At 47.7% G+C, this 16,316-nt stretch overlaps 1 protein-coding gene across 2 annotated transcripts in view; it reads left to right on the forward strand.

Moving 5' to 3' along the window:
• The window catches only part of CDYL2 (chromodomain Y like 2), a 189,034-nt gene extending 174,261 nt beyond the window's left edge, over nt 1–14,773 (forward strand). Inside the window, exons 5-8 of one of the 2 annotated variants that reach the window (XM_027119194.1) lie at nt 3,629–3,839; nt 5,640–5,783; nt 8,355–8,534; nt 10,564–14,773. In XM_027119194.1, coding sequence (XP_026974995.1) covers nt 3,629–3,839; nt 5,640–5,783; nt 8,355–8,513 — 514 coding nt within the window. In that variant the 3' untranslated portion in view covers nt 8,514–8,534; nt 10,564–14,773. Of the gene's footprint in view, nt 1–3,628; nt 3,840–5,639; nt 5,784–8,354 lie in introns of both variants that reach the window. The other variant, XM_027119192.1, reaches the window with a different exon arrangement.
• The last annotated feature ends 1,543 nt before the right edge of the window (nt 14,774–16,316 follow it).

Here is a 16,316-nt window from a genome sequence, read left to right on the forward strand (position 1 = left end):
TTGTTTGTTTTTTTGTTATTGAGCTGCATGAGCTGCTTGTAAATTTTGGAGATTAATCCTTTGTCAGTTGCTTCATTTGCAAATATTTTCTCCCATTCTGAGGGTTGTCTTTTGTTTGTTGTCTTGTTTATGGTTTCCTTTGCTGTGCAAAAGCTTTGAAGTTTCATTAGGTCCCATTTGTTTATTTTTGTTTTTCCATTTCTCTAGGAAGTGGGTCAAAAAGGATCTTGCTGTGATTTATGTCATAGAGCGTTCTGCCTATGTTTTCCTCTAAGAGTTTGATAGTTTCTGGCCTTACATTTAGGTCTTTAATCCATTTTGAGCTTATTTTTGTGTATGGTGTTAGGGAGTGTTCTAATCTCATACTTTTACATGTACCTGTCCAGTTTTCCCAGCACCACTTATTGAAGAGGCTGTCCTTTCTCCACTGTACATTCCTGCCTCCTTTATCAAAGATAAGGTGACCATATGTGCTTGGGTTTATCTCTGGGCTTTCTATCCTGTTGCATTGATCTATATTTCTGTTTTTGTGTCAGTACCATCCTGTCTTGATTCCTGTAGCTTTGTAGTATAGTCTGAAGCCAGGGAGCCTGATTCCTCCAGCTCCATTTTTTGTTCTCAAGATTTCTTTGGCTGTTCAGGGTCTTTTCATACACATTGTGAAAGTTTTTGTTGTATTTCTGTGAAAAATGCCAGTGGTAGTTTGATAGGGATTGCATTGAATGTGTAGATTGCTTTGGGTAGTAGAGTCATTTTCACAATGTTGATTCTTCCAATCCAAGAACATGGTATATCTCTCCATCTATTTGTATCATCTTTAATTTCTTTCATCAGTGTCGTATAATTTTCTGCATACAGATCTTTTGTCTCCTTAGGTAGTTTTATTCCTAGATATTTTATTCTTTTTGTTGCAGTGGTAAATGGGAGTGTTTCTTGATTTCACTTTCAGATTTTTCATTATTAGTGTATAGGAATGCCAGAGATTTCTGTGCATTAATTTTGTATTCTGCTACTTTACCAAATTCATTGATTAGCTCTAGTAGTTTTCTGGTAGCATCTTTAGGATTCTCTATGTATAGTATCATGTCATCTGCAAACAGTGACAGCTTTACTTCTTTTCCGATTTGGATTCCTTTTATTTCCTTTTCTTCTCTGATTGCTGTGGCTAACACTTCCAAAACTATGTTGAATAAGAGTGGTGAGAGTGGGCAACCTTGTCTTGTTCCTGATCTTAGTGGAAATGCTTTCAGTTTTTCACCATTGAGGACGATGTTGGCTGTGGGTTTGTCATATGGCTCCATGCCTCTTAAAGTCCTTCCCAACTCTGAGATCCAAGATCCTGGAATCATATGAGGGGATTTAGGAGTAGAACATCTGTTAAAAATACCCAAACCCTGTGGTTCCAAGGACCCTACAAGGAAGCCCCACATCTCCTGCAGACTCCAAATTGCATTTGGTAAAAAGCACTTGTTAAAACCAGTGACTGAAGCCATGAAGTTAGAAAGTCAAGCCAGGAAATGGGCCACTGGAAAACCAGGACTCAGAAGGCCGTGGTGCCAGGTCTCCCTCTGGGTAGCAGTATCCTTCCGGGATCAGCCACAGTGGGGCAGCAGTGACTGAGATACCTCACAGAGAATCTACTCACAGAATCACACGGATGTCAGGAAATCTGACGTCTCAAGCCTGGACGTGTACTTTCATGACAACGTGTAGGTCCTAAGATACCCCCTACCCCAGTGGAGTATTAAGCAGTCTTCTCACAGTTCAATCTGATCCCAGCATATCACCGTGATACCCACATCTTTCGATAAGAATTCGGGGGGAATAGTATCAACTGAGAAGGGATAAATCAGCTCGACATTTGTATTAGTTAAGTATTAGCTGCTGTAACAAATGAACCCCAAATGTATGTAACAGCTCAGCTGTGATAGAAATTTACTTCACATATATGTGAACCTAGAACAGAAGTTGCTGATCAGCCCATGACTGTCCTCCAAGTGGTGACTCAGGAACTCAAACTCCTTCCATCTTGCGGCTCAACAAAGGTCTTCCAAGACTGCCAAGCTTGTCAAGATGAGAGGGCTTGGGGGGCTGTGTGGTGGGAGGTTTCCTTGCATCAGGCCCGGAAGTGTGTACTTGGTTTCCACTCACATCCCATCGGCCAGCACTTGTTTACTGGGCCACAGCCAACTGCAAGGGAGCCTGGGGACCGTGTTCCAGTTGCAGCCTCAGGAAGAAGAGGGAAGGGAAACCAGGTCTGGTGAATAGCTCGTGCATCACCGCTACACATCTGCAGTCTTTGCTCTCATTCTGGGAGATTGTTTACTGAGTGCTAATTCCAGTATGCATGGAGACCAAGCAGTGCCCAAGGCAGACCTGTGAGTTTCCTTCAGGAACTAAAGGGGGAGGAGAATTCAAGTAAGCAAGCAAATAATTAGGATAATTGCAAATTGTGATAGTGGTGTTTTCCAAGAACTCTCAGAAGGCCGGTGCAGCTCCTGCACAGTGAACAGGGGTGAGAGAGACGGGAGATAAGTCTGGAGAGGTAAGCAGAGGCAGACCAAGGTCATGGTCAGGAGTTTGGATTTTATTCTTGTGAGTTCTTGTTAGTTTCCGATCTTCCACCTGAGAATAATGAGGGACGCAAGCTTTGCTAGACATCCTGGATCTTTCCTCTGTGTCCACATGAATGTTAAAATTTTATAGACCTTAATACAGCAACTAAGGGAAAGGTGAAAAGTGTTCTAAGGCAAGGAAGTAGAGGTTTATTGTAGGCGTCTCTGTTTAATATTAAAGATGCACCCTGTAACCTTGCTCAATGCAGAAGGGCAGGGAGATAGCATATCACCTAATTCGTAGGCATGGTGCCAGATGCCTCACACCTCCAGGGGAGCCCAGCGTCCTTCCCCAGTTTTGGTCAAAGCCACCCAAATATAGAGACCCTTGTCAGCATTCTGAATCCACCCCGGGTGAGTCTGGCATGTCTTTAGGTAACTCAGAATCAGACAATCCTAGGACTTGAAAGCATTCTTAAATGTCATCAATCCCCACCTGTGCCTACCGTCTGACGCTTGAATGCCCTCTGCAGCATCACCCAGGGTGACCATTAGACCAAACTTGGAGCACCTCGAATAATAAGAGGTTCATCCACTCAAAGCCACCAATTCCACCCTCGCCAGTGCCCTTAGAATGTTCCTTCTCTCCTTGAGTTCACGTACCCTTCCTTGTAACACCCTCCTTTTGGTTCTGTTCAGAACCTTAACATTCAAGCGATCTTCCTTAAGGATATTTACACCTTGTCAATATCTAGGGGGTGGAAGGACAGGGTAGCCTGGTGCAGTGCTGGGACAACGGGCATGACCTGGGGCCCTCTGGGCAAACCGTGATCACCCCATGAGTTTCCCTCTGAAAATCTGGTACCACCCACTAAGTGCCACGCCTGTGCCTGCAGCTCTGCGGCTCGGTGTCTGGGAGAATGAGACCCTGCTGAGCACCCACTTCCCTCACGATCTGTGGGTGCTTCCCAGCACCTGGGGAAGCTTATTTCCACCTCGACAGAATCAAGGGTGTCCGTGGGTCTCGGCAGGCCTGCTCACTGGCTAAAGGGGGGGTCTTCTCTCTTCCCCAGGGACTTTGTGAAGGCCTTTATCCAGTTTAAGAAGCCCATCGTGGTGGCGATCAACGGGCCCGCACTGGGCCTGGGAGCCTCCATCCTGCCCCTTTGCGACATCGTGTGGGCCAGCGAGAAGGCCTGGTTTCAGACCCCCTACGCCACCATCCGTCTCACGCCCGCCGGCTGTTCCTCCTATACCTTCCCCCAGATCCTGGGTGTCGCACTGGTAAGCCTCCTCTCTGCGGCGGGTCCTTCCCTGCGACCCATGGGTTTTGGGTCCCACAGCACCCCTCCTCTGTCCTGGGTTTAGGATACAGCCCTTCATGTGGGTCGAGTCCCGGGGGTGCCCCTGGCCTGTGGAATCTGGGGGTCGTCTCAGCTTCCTCTGCCTTCCCAGAGTTGCCGCCAGCCGGTGTCTATGCAGCAGGCCCAGCAGGTGGATTGCAAGGCCATTCAGACTCGGGAGCTGGGGCTGCTCTCTGGGGCTTTACCATCTCAGCAGTGGTAGGAAGACGGGGCAGCCAGAGAGCCCCGGAAGCAGGCGCTTTTCCCTTTTGATCTCGGCCCCTGTGCTCTGCCCGATTCCTTCGTGGTCACAAAAATGTTAACCTGTACAGCCTCACCGCTTTCTTTCATTTCGATCGTTTCTGAAACTCCAAGAATGTTGCTGGTTGAGACGTGTCCTCCCCGACTGCGTCCTGGTGGGCTCCTTCTACTGGGTTCCTTCCTCGCATTCCTCCTTCCTGAGACGGTGTTTCTGAATACGTTCAGTGACACGTATTTGTCTTCAAACGTCCAGCCGAATGCATCCACAGGCTTATTACCGACCGGACAAATTTTGCTCCTCGGGCGTGAAAGATTGTCCCTTGGGTCATCATGACCCTCCAGTGACAACCAGAACAAAAGGGGAGGCACGTGCACAGATCCAGAGGCTGGGAGAGCTTGACATTTCAACATCCATCTGAGAGCGGCTAAGCCTGCAGGGCCGGGAAGGGAGGGACAGGGGAGGCAGGTGGACGGCAGTCAGGGAAGGGATTGGGTTGTCTGCTGTGTGAAGGCGGTGGGGGAGGGACAGTGACCATCTTGCCCTAATTATCAGCGGGAGAGTCATTTGTTGGTGTCAGTGGGTGACTGCGCTGGGCTCTGTCTGTGCCCGGGACCTTTCCCACGTTGCTTTTCCCAGACCGTGTACAACAGCTGCACACTTCAAAGTCAGGGGAAGTTCTCTGGGGGGTGGGGCGCAGAGGACACGGCAGGACGCAGGAGGTGTTTCTGCCCTTCGTACCTGGGCACTGCCTATGCACAGCCCCGGGTCACTGGGAGGGGTGCGCCTCTCTGCGTTGGGATTATGGTCTTACTCGGGACCTTTCTGGCTGCCGGTGATGGAAACACTTGAACTGGCTTAAAGAGGGGAAGAAAGGAATTTAACGGTTGCCGTAACTGGCAGGTCCAGCAGTAGAGCCTCCTTTGGGGGTGTCACGCCCAGGAATCCCAGCGCCAGCAGGGCTCTTGTTCTCCATCCCTGCTGTCTTGGCAGCCCGTCCCTCTCCACAGCAGCGGGTGGCCCTGGGCTCTGTGACTTAAGCCACCAGAGAGGGAGGAAGTGTCTTCCCCATCCTCTCCAGCTTGGAGACCTCACAGACAGCTTTAATATCTCGGGTGGCTCATCTGCTCATCCCCGAATCAGTCACCGAGGAAGGGGTATCAGCTGTGAACTGTTCCCAGCCCACACACATCTCCTCCTGCAGCCCTGCCACCAGACGGGGGCGGCGGGGGGAAGTGGGTATTGCAGGCGGAGCCCCTGCAGGGACATGGCTTCTTAGGGGAATTCAGTGAAAGCTGTGGGCCCTCTGTGCAGAAAGACGCATGTAGACACAGGCGTGTGCAAGCAGCCCCCAGAGCATCTTTGGCCCCCAGTTAAGGATGCTGCCTCTGGGAGCCGGGACAGTTGCGCACAGCAGGCGGGCTCGTGAGCAGGCTTGGAGGCGTGCCAGCTCTCAGCCTTCTCCTGCCTTTGCTTTCTCAGGCCAACGAGATGCTCTTCTGCGGGCGGAAGCTCACCGCCCAGGAGGCATGCAGCAGAGGCCTGGTGTCACAGGTCTTCTGGCCAACCACGTTCAGCCAGGAGGTCATGCTGCGGGTCAAGGAGATGGCCTCCTGCAGCGCGGTGGTGAGTTCCCGAGTCTCTGTGCCCTGTCCTTGCAGTAGACCCATTTTACAGGTGAGGGCAACGAGGCCGGAAGGGAGTGACCGACTTGCCAGAGGTCACGCAGGGAGTACGTGATTTAACAGATGCCGCATCTCGGTGCTGACAGCTTAAATCCAGAGGGAGGTGGTCAGCACTGTTAGATATTCCCCATCAGCTCTAGTGTGAAAACCTCACAGAAGAGATTTATACCCTGGGGTAGAAGGGTTGCCTTTAAAGAAAGTCCTAAACATGCACGAAAATACAAATCATCTATGGTTTTCAAAGAAATGAGAAGCAAAGACGAATAAGGACAGAGGGTGTGAAGCCAGTTGAGAGATGAGAAAAAGTGGTTTCCGCTGTCCTGGTACCTCATCTCTCCTGCCTGTCCAGTGCTTGGCACATGTAACCGGTTCGACTCTGAAGACGCCTTGAAAAACAGATAAATAAATAACACCTCCGCGGAGACACCGGGTTTGAATTGTGTCGATTTTATCTCATCAAAGTCTCTCTGAGCGCTGTATGGAAATACCCTGTTGAAGGTGGAGAAAGGGCCGAGTGGGGAACGAGGAAGGTGCTTTGGGAGCAGCAGGCCCGGACGCTCTCTGTGCTTCAGCGTCACAGGGGTGCTGGGCTGGATTGTGGGGCTGACCCGTGAGCACACCTCTCCTTCTCCCTGTCTACCGCGAGCCTGCACCCGGCTGCCACTCCCCTCTTGATATGCCTCATCAGCCTTTACTGGGCACCTACTGTGTGTCAGCTCTGCCCCCCGGAAGCCTGTTGGTCCCAGGGACAGTGGCAGGGTAGGGATGGTACAGCCTTGTTGGGCCAAGCACTTTGCTTATCCCTTTATGTGAATTCTCTTTTAATCTTCCTGATGATTCTGGTGACCAACTCGTCCCACTTTGCCTGAGACTCTCCTGGTTTCAGCACCAAAAATCTCAAGTCCCAGGAAACCCCGTGAGCCTGCGCAAACGGGGATGATTGGTGACATAGGGGCAGCTGCACAGAGAGGTGGGTGGAAGTTCTCAGCAGAGCAAACGGTGTGAGTGAGGCCGCAAGAGTCCAAAACCCTGCGTGGAGTCTAGGCAGCGGCTCCTGGTGGTGTGAGCAGGTGCAGGGGCTAGCTGAGGGATGATAAGACTGAAAAGGCAGGGAGGAGAAAGGCCCCAAGGCTCCACTGAGGAGTTTGGTCTCTGGGCAGTGGAGGTGCTCAGATGAAACCGGCTTTTGAAGAAATACTGCAAGGAAACCTCTCCCACCCACAGGTATGAATTCAGGAGCTTTGGGGTGATTCACCTGAGATGGGAATCTACCCCACGACCCCAGGAGATCAATTCTTGGAAGGAAAGAGGCACCCTTGGTCTGCCAGCCCTTTCTTACCACCCATTCGCCTCCAGCCCAAGCTGAGGGAGATCACTGCCCCTTTCCAGCCTGCTTGAGCAAGGGAGCTCTTGTCTTGCTTTTTTCTGTTGGAAAGCGCTTTGTGAGACAGAGGACCAGAGCCTCCAGGTCCACAGAGGGTGGTGGAGGCCAGCGGAAGGATGCTCGGACGCCCGGCTTCCGGCTATGCCTCTGCCAGGCCGAGGCAGCGTGGAGCCTGCAGAATCAGCCAGGCGTTGGCAGGGCACACCCATCAGGCGGCTCGGGGCACCTTCGCTTCCTGCGCTCACATCTTTCATCTGTAATGCGGAGATGGCTACCTAGTTGCGCAGTTAACTTGAGGAAGAAATAAAAGAATGCAGAAGTGCCTATCGTAGAGCCGATCGGCTAACAGTGGTGGTAGTGGCATTGTTATTCTAATCACTGTACTTGCTACCACTGTTCTTACTCATGATTATGGTTATTATTACTATTATTACCGTGATTGCTACCATATTACTAATATCAGCCATTATCACTACTATAATACTGTAGTATTATTACGACCACTGGCATTACTGTTATTGTTGCTATAATACTATGGTGTTGTTACCATTATTACTACCACTAACATTACTGTTATCGCTATAATACTATAGCGTTACTATTGTTCCCACTATTATTGCTCATTGCTACAATTACTGCAATTGTTATTACTATTACAATGATTGCTACTTTTATTACTACTTTTATTACCACTACTCTTAACTACTAAGCCTGACCAAGGGGCATTGCTGTCAGGGTGGGTCCCATGGATACTTTGACAACCATTAGTTCATTTCATTATCTTACTCTGTGATCCCAGCCATTCTTAAGTTAGGTAGCATGGGGAGGTGAAAGCAGTATTTCCCAAACTTTTTCATGACATCCATAGAAAGTGACTCTGAGTATATGTCAGTGTCACTCCTGCAGTTGAGGTTAATGCGGGTCCCACTCAGCCATCCCAAGGTCTGAGGGCTCAACGTCTCAGCATGCCTGCAGTCCATTCCTGGCCGTTGCCAAGGGCAGAGGCCTGGGAAGCCCCGGACCAGAGGAGGCAACCTCCTGTGGCTTTGGACATGAGGAGGTTAAGTACATCCTTCTGGAGCAGAGTCCCTGGCGCCAGGCTAATGAGGCTTGTGTGTTTCCCTCCAGGTGCTGGAGGAGTCGAAATGCCTCGTCCGGAGCTTCCTGAAGTCGGTGCTTGAAGATGTGAACGAGAAAGAATGCCTCATGCTCAAACAGCTCTGGGGTTCCTCCAAAGGCCTGGATTCCCTGTTCAGCTACCTGCAGGACAAAATTTATGAAGTCTGAGGGCCCAGTGCTCAAGGGCAGGTGACTTCCAGCTCTGTCCTGTGTTTCAGAAATCAGAGCACAGTGTATTCCCGGCCAAGGAGTCTGTCAAGGTGTCTCGCTATACCTAGGGTCGTGTCCATTTCCTCGTGTCCTTTGGTTGCTCCTCATTGGTTTGGTTTTGTGTAACGATGGGAAACGCAGCATACTTGGCCTCCCCTGTGTCCCCACCCCAACTGGCTGGAGAGCTATCGAGGGCTGTATCTTCCCAGTCCTCTGCCAGGTGCCCTTGTCCTCTCCCCACTTGCTGAAATGCACCATCCTGGTCCAGGAAGGGGAAGACCCATTTCCCCATCCTCTGACTCAGGCTGTGTCTACACAGTGCCTCTGATTTGGAAACTTGGCTGCCATGGCTCTGTCTGGTTAAGAACAGATCCAGTGACAGGGGACGACCAATCTTAGGGAATCTCTAGACCCATGAGCAGAACGACTGTGTAGATCCAGCCTCAGTCTCCTCTCTGATGCACATCTGCGTGACTTCTAGGGCTTGGTCTTAAAACCCAGTTGAGTGATTTACAAACCCAGATATTGTATATTTAGGAGCATTTTGTTAAATATATATTTTTAAAACAATGTAAGTGGAAATTCTGATAATTTATGTGTATTATATGTAAAGCTAGTTTTGCAAACACATAACTACTAGGAAAATGTTTTTTTTTTCACCCGACTTATTTAACTTATTTATTTTTGTTTATATATTATGATATCTGTTGTTCACACAGATATTATTTTCACACTGCCCTGGACCAAATCCCGTACAAGGTTCACGCCATTTGGTACATTCTAGCAGTGAACCGCGTAGAAATAAAATTCAGAGAGATGAAAACGGGATTTCTGTGAATAAAAGGAATAGCTCTGCCCCAGATTTCCTGCGTGTGAAGCAGTTCTATGACAAGTGAATACTTGCTCTTGCGAGAAATCATGGAAGAGTTTTCTCTTCACTCTGCTCCCTTTAAGGAGATAAATGGGGCTTCCCGCCTGAATGGTCCAGTAATGGAGCAGTAACCAGGGATGAGGCCTCCTGTCCCAGGGCGCGTGGGCCGCAGCGGGGCTCCAGCATTTGTATTCAGACCATCAGCCCAAAGTCCCTGGATCAGCTGTGGCGAAGGAGGGGTTCTGGTTTGGGGTGTTGGTTTTGGTTGGAGAGGAGAACGTAGACATCAGAGTTCAAGCAGAGAAGTGACGGGACCATGTTCTGTATGAGAGTCAAGCGCCAGAGAAAGTTAGGTTCCCAGAGTGGCGGGATTTTTCCATTTCCATCACAATCCCCCCGCCAGGTGTCCTCAAGGACCTCTGCTCACCCGTCTCCTCCTAGTACCCTCTGTTAGTCACCAGCCCCTCTTGACCCTTCCGCAGAGAAGGTTGAGCAGTGAGAGTTAGGCACAGCTGGGGGAGGGGAGGCCAGCTGAGGGGAGGGAGGGTCATTGTTACAGTTCTCTCTCCCTTTCTGGTCCTCTTCCCTCCCCTGAAGGCAGCTGGATGCACTAGACTGGGCAGGTGGAGAGGACTCATGGCCCTGAGCTTTGTGTTTCGGAGAACAGGTGGACTGTCTATAGCAGAACTAGAGACATAGGCCTTTAAACAGTGAACCTGAGTTTACCTGGATTCTCCGTCCTCCAGATGGTCTTGGTTCCCTCTGTTGAAAGCCTCTCTCCTTCTGAGTTTCCCCATGACTTCTCGAGGCTCAGGGAAGAGGACATGTCTCACTTTCTTCTCGCTTCGGCTGGGGGGCAGCCACCCTGGCTGAATCCAGCCAGAGGAAGATGGGGCTGATGTGTTACCCTCCCCTTGCTCCATGGGGGTTTCTGTAGGAACTGCAGACCTAGACGATGGGGAGTTTCTACAGGGAAACACCTGCTTTTGCCCAAATACATGTTGTCACATCTCAATTTGGGTTTGTCTTTTCCTTTGAGACCAAAGGCCCTAGACGACCTCACCCTTGACAGATAACTTCTCAACCATCACTAAGTCATCTAAAGAAAGAGCACTTCGTTTTCTTTTTACCTTCTAGGGGCAGCCACGTTCAACGTCTCTAGAAGCAGTGTTAGGATTCTCGTTGGAATGGAAGAGGATGTTTGGAAATTCCTTTTGCTCAGTGCCCATCTTTGTTCCCTGCTGAAAAAACCAGAAGTGTTTTAGCTTTGAACTAAAACATAGCTTTGGATCATCAAATCTAAACTTCTAAACACCTCAAGGATCTCTGATGATGAGGTAGGAATGTGAAACCATCACTAAGATGGAATGCCTGGTGTTAACCTGTAGGTTTCGTGTATAACAGGAGGTGTTTTACAAGACAGTCTGTGTTTCGGTTGTTTCCATACAGTCAGTTCTAGAAGGATGTTCCACAAATTGGGCAAAACTCAGTTACATCTGTTTGCTACAGGGTAGACCAAACCACTGAATTTTTCACTTTCTGGTTAGTTGTTTTGATAATGTATAGATGAGATCCAGGAAACTTCCAGCTGATCGACCTGGGTTGGAATTTGCCAGACCTGTTGTTGTGTCAGGGTTTAACTTCATAGCTCTCTTGAGACAAGGCCCACTTTTTGTCTTCTACCCCAGGACCTTCTCTCCACCCATAGGATCCTTTCTCCCTTCTCTCTACTCTGCTTTGCCCCCTCCCCACCCAGGCGGTCACATCCCAGAGCCTGGGCAGGTTCTTGGAGGAATCATGCTTGGTCTTGGTAGCCCCATCCCAGAATTACCTTTGGGGTTGGAAGGAGAGCTGTGGTGGGAAGATGAGGATACTTCTTTAGTCAAGCAGCCTTCTGGACAATCCACTCCTTGCCATCCTGTTAGCCATGCGTTAGAACTCTCCTCTCCTCCAACCCCTGGCGATTAGCATCCAGCATCTTGCAGTGGAACATTTATGTTAACAGCTTGTTCCAGGAGGACTTTTTGGAGAACTTTGCTAAGATGATCAGAGTTCCTCACCGTTTGGAAGCCTCAGCCTAAGGTAGATATACCCATATGTCCCTTCCTGCTTTGAAATAATGTCTGTGGGTGAAAACCATCAAAAGTGACCCTCTTGGAATGAAAGTGGATAACTCTGAGAAAGTAGTAGAGAATTGATTTTAAATGTTATTCTTGTTTGGTATAAAGTAAACTAGGAAATGTTCTCTCTGAAGCATGAAAATATGTTTTTCCCATATGAAGTTTAGTATGAGGATGGAAAAATGATAATCACAGTAGACTTCGATCAGTGCAACTGTATCTCCAGATATCCACATTTAAAAGATAGCCTTGATTGGATGCTGAATTGCATTTCCCATTATTAATTGTTGGTTTAAAAAATTTTGTAAACTTTTTTTAATTTGAAATTTAGTCACATTCATGTAATTTTCCAATCTAGTTTCTGTGGAAATTTTTTTAACAAAGAGAAACAGATAGAAACATCTTCAGATCTTCCTAAGTGAATATTTAAAATGCAGAATTGCTTCTCTTCTGTGTTTCTGTATTCAGATACTTAGATCTGTTGTATATATTAGTTTAGACATCCTCACTAATATACACAGTATTTAAGACTCTAAATGAGATTTCTTAAGTATTTTATTTTATTCTCTGTAAATGGTTTTGTATAATCTTTAAAAATCTACACTTTGCCTTTGTAGATATTTAACGGAAACCATTTGGGGGTTGTCTTGCATGTATATTTTTGTTGTAGATAAGTGTTGCTTAGTTATTTCTGCAAATTTTGGTTGAAATGCTTACAGACTTTAATACAATATATATTTTCAGAATATAAACTTTTATATTTCTGTGGTAAGTTAGGATATGCGTTTTAGGCAATCTTTTCCATTAATATCACTTGTTCTTTCAAAAAAAATAGCATTCTGGTTTGGTGCCAATGGTTTTTTTGTTTTTTGTTTTCCATTAGAATCTAGTGTTCTTAAATTGTAAGAGAGCCGGTTAATTTTCCTTTTCTCAAAGTAAGTGAGTTTGAAGTAGAATTTGAAAATGTATTGAATTTGTGAATAAGCCTTACCATTAGGATCAGTAGATTTTCCAACCTTTGCAACTACATATGTAGTTGAAGATCTCCCCATAAATTCTCACTGTGTGCCAGTTGATGGAGTTTGTGAACAGAGCCTTAAGCTTGTTGCAAAAAAAAAAAAGGTAATACGGGTTGTTTCTTCCAAGTAGCGTAAGCCACGTGGATGGACTGTGCAGTCTGTGCGCCACGGCTAATCTAATCCGGAGAGTTTGGTTGAGTTGATGGCGGCAGGGCCCAGATAGACACCTTGGTGACTGTCTTTGGCCACGGACAGGTGTTCTGGAGCCACCTTCGTGCTAGTCACATGGTGTAGATGTGGTCACAGGGAGGGCTACTGGTCCATCATTTGTTCTGAACCAGTGGCATTCTCTGCTCCTGACCTTGGTGGTTGACTCCAGGCTCTTTGCAGGTGACCTGGACATGTCCAGTCTGGCTGTGGTCAGCACTCCTTGAGAGACGTTAACAAAGTTTACATGTGAGTCTTACTGTGCAGACAATCTGAAGTCGCTTTCAGTTACATAATCCGCATTCCCACATGTCCTGAGTGTCTTATCAGTGAACTAGGTGCGTTAAGCCATACTGAACCTGAGTTTAGCAGGGCACAGGCAAACTAGATGCACGACGTACACATCAGCTGAGCCAGTCTACCCGGGGCTGTTTGAATGGCGTGTAAGTCACGGAGCTCACTGGCAGTGTGTCCACTGTGTCTGGGATCTGATAAAAACCAACTAAACTTTGGAACTTAAATTTCTTTTTTTTTAAATTATGATTCTTTTCAGTTGGCCCTGCTTACCTACTGGTTCTCCTTACCAAGGCTTTAAAGATGATCTTGAGGCCAGGGCCATACAATAGCTAAAGTCAAGTTATTTGGTTCATCTCAAATAAGTGTTCATAAAGTCAACTTATCTCCCATTAGGATGGAGATTTGCTTCAAATATTTGCAGTGTGTGCATCAATCAGAGAAACTGACATCTAGTTTTCAGCTTCAGCTCTGGCATCTCTGTGGGTTGACCACGCCTCATTGGCCCAACACCTGGCCTCACGCTGGTGCTCCTTAAGGCGACTCTGGGAAGTTTGGAGGGTGTGGAGTTTTCCATCTAGTATTTAATGTGTCCCTGTGCCGTTCGTCCCAGCTTGAAGTCATTTGCTGATGTCCATGCTGACAGGATTGTGAAAATATTGCCTTTCATAAAACCAAGGACCAAAGAATTCCATTATTCCAGCAGAGTACGAGTTTCATAGATTGTGGGCACATCTAGGCAGAGACGTACATGCTTTATGGCACAGAGAATCTGCTCCCATCCACCGACCTCATGCTCCCCCTGGCTGGCCCTACAGAAGGATTTGTCGTCACCTTGAGAAGGCTCTGACAGATGAGCTTCTCGGATTGAAATGCACTGTCTCAGGTTGGTGTTTCTGCTGTGTAGTCCCAGCCTTTATCCATACCAGTACCATAAGGAGTGGGGGGCTGGCATTCTTCAGGTTATCTGAGCAGTGTGGACTGCTCCATCTGAATAGAAACCTCCAGCGTGAGTTCTTCAGATGTGTCTACACTGAGCACTGAGATCCTGCAGTTGCTAGATTTCCACCTCCTTTGTGTTCTCCATCAACCCATTCCACTTCCTGTTTAGCCCGAGAAGAATCTTCTTCACTTCTCACACTAGGTGATGCTCCATCTTCATCCATGATGAAATCATTCATCCATTAATCGGTTGAGAAATGATGGATACTGAAGAAGTGGGATTCTAGCGGTAAGGCTTATTACCAAACCTCTGATAATTGAAGCAGGCTACCAAAAAAGTATCCAGCCTACCCTGGGAGTGTTCAGATTTGATCCTGGATATAGCACACACACCAAAATCCAAGGAGACCTTTGCAAATTAGGCTACTCATTTTCTTTCGCCAGGTTATCATGGGAGAGTCTTTAACTAGTTCTGAATATCTGTAAGTATGAGTAATTCATAGACTGATAAAGCAGGTACAGCTGCCCCTTTCTCACCATGCTGTAAATATTCCCTGAGACTGGGTGCAGTACGGAGGGATAATAATCTTCTGATTTATCAAATGCTGACTGTCTAGAGCAAATTGTACACTCTCTTTGTGAATGGTCCTGTAACGTGTATGAACACATTTCTGGGTGCCTTAGAAGTTGTATTTTTCATGTGTGCTAATATGCAGTATTTATACATTGTGAGAAGCTGCTTTGAATAAAAAGGTTGAAACTCCGTCTGCGTTTGCTTGTGTTCTCCCTTTGTTAGCCTGCACATAAGGTTCACAAACAGGTTCTGTGGTTTCTGAACAGAGAAGTTTCTGGGGCCTCCAGGGGGTTGTGACATCTGAGGCTTCTAAGTTGTGTCTGGTTTCCTGGGGAGCAGAGATGCCCTCACCCACATCGGCCTTGAGGCTTCGAGTTATTCAGGCTGGTGGTTGATGGGGAGGGCACTGGTACTGTTTTTCAGAAGGTTGATAGGCTCATGCACCCCTTCCCTGGTATACCTGGAATGTTTCTTTGCATAGGGACCCCTCCTCACTCGAGATAAGCCTCCACAGAGCTTGGTTTTGTACAATCCCAGTGGGCCGCACGTGGCTAACGACCGTATTTGTCACTGAGGAATTATGCAGAATCCTTTCTCGTTGCCTCGGTCATCACAATGTGGCTCTTAGGAAAGACACACTGCTGAGGATGCCTGGCTCCGGAGACGACGTGGAGGCTGCAGGAAATAGGAAGAAGGAGACTTTCGGGGGCGCGTGGCAGCAGGGAATTCTGGGAAAGGGATTGCACAAGGTCACATCTACCTGTCCGTCCATGCAGCAGCAGTATTGAGCCCCCTGCTCTCTCTCGGGCTGCACAGGTGCTGAAAGGCACAGATGACTCAGACAGTCCCCGTCGTACAGAAGCTTGGGGTCCAAGAATGTGAGAAAGGCACGTAATCCTGCTGTGATTCTCAGAGTGTTCACGGCGCAGTACCGGAGAGAACACTTTACACAATCGTGAACACCTGCAAAGTCTAGAAGACTGTGGGGCGTTAATTGTTAATCTTCTTTCGGGTCCCCTTTCTGTCGGTGTGGGCCCGCCAGCCTCGGCCGGAGCCCAGGATCTTCCCTGTGCTGGTCCCCTTTCCTTTCCCTTTCTCTTGTTCTTGGTGTCATCATTGTCGTCTTGTGTGCCTGTTTACCCTTTCTCTGAGGTCCTGACTCCATCCCAAGTGGTCAAGGTCAAACCTGGGAAGTCCTTTGCTCCTGACTGCTTCTGGTCCTTCTAGGAGACTGGACGAGGCCCTTCAGATGTTTCAGAGTGTAGCATCTATAAGGCAAACCCTTCTTCCTTTAACTGTCTGTCACAGGCTAACACTGATGTGATATGATACTGAAAGAAGCCCTTGCCCAATCGTGAGAGGAAGTGGGCTGAGGCTCCCATCTGGTTAGACACATCAACAATTAAATGACTCACCAATATATTGAATAAGCAGTAATGGAGTATAATCCCAGAAGCAACTTTATTTTGTCTCTCACTGTCCCTTTAAGTCGACTTAACGGAATAGTCCTGACCCCACCCTAGATGACAGCACAGGTAGGCTGTAGGACCTTTCCAATAAATAATATAAAGTCGCAAACACAGTATCAATTCAGTAGTCGAAGATGGCCATGTTCTATTTAAGCATCAATGCTTCCAACTTCATTCAAGACTTCACTCATTCTTGCTGACTCTCATTTCTTTTTCTGGTTGGATTAGGGAGAACTGGAAAGATTTTATAAGGACCAAATGGTGC

Source organism: Aethalodelphis obliquidens, unplaced genomic scaffold (genome assembly GCF_003676395.1).
Source record: "Aethalodelphis obliquidens isolate GAN/ISIS:26980383/991018 unplaced genomic scaffold, ASM367639v1 scaffold20, whole genome shotgun sequence".
In the NCBI taxonomy this organism is placed as follows: Eukaryota; Metazoa; Chordata; class Mammalia; order Artiodactyla; family Delphinidae; genus Aethalodelphis; species Aethalodelphis obliquidens.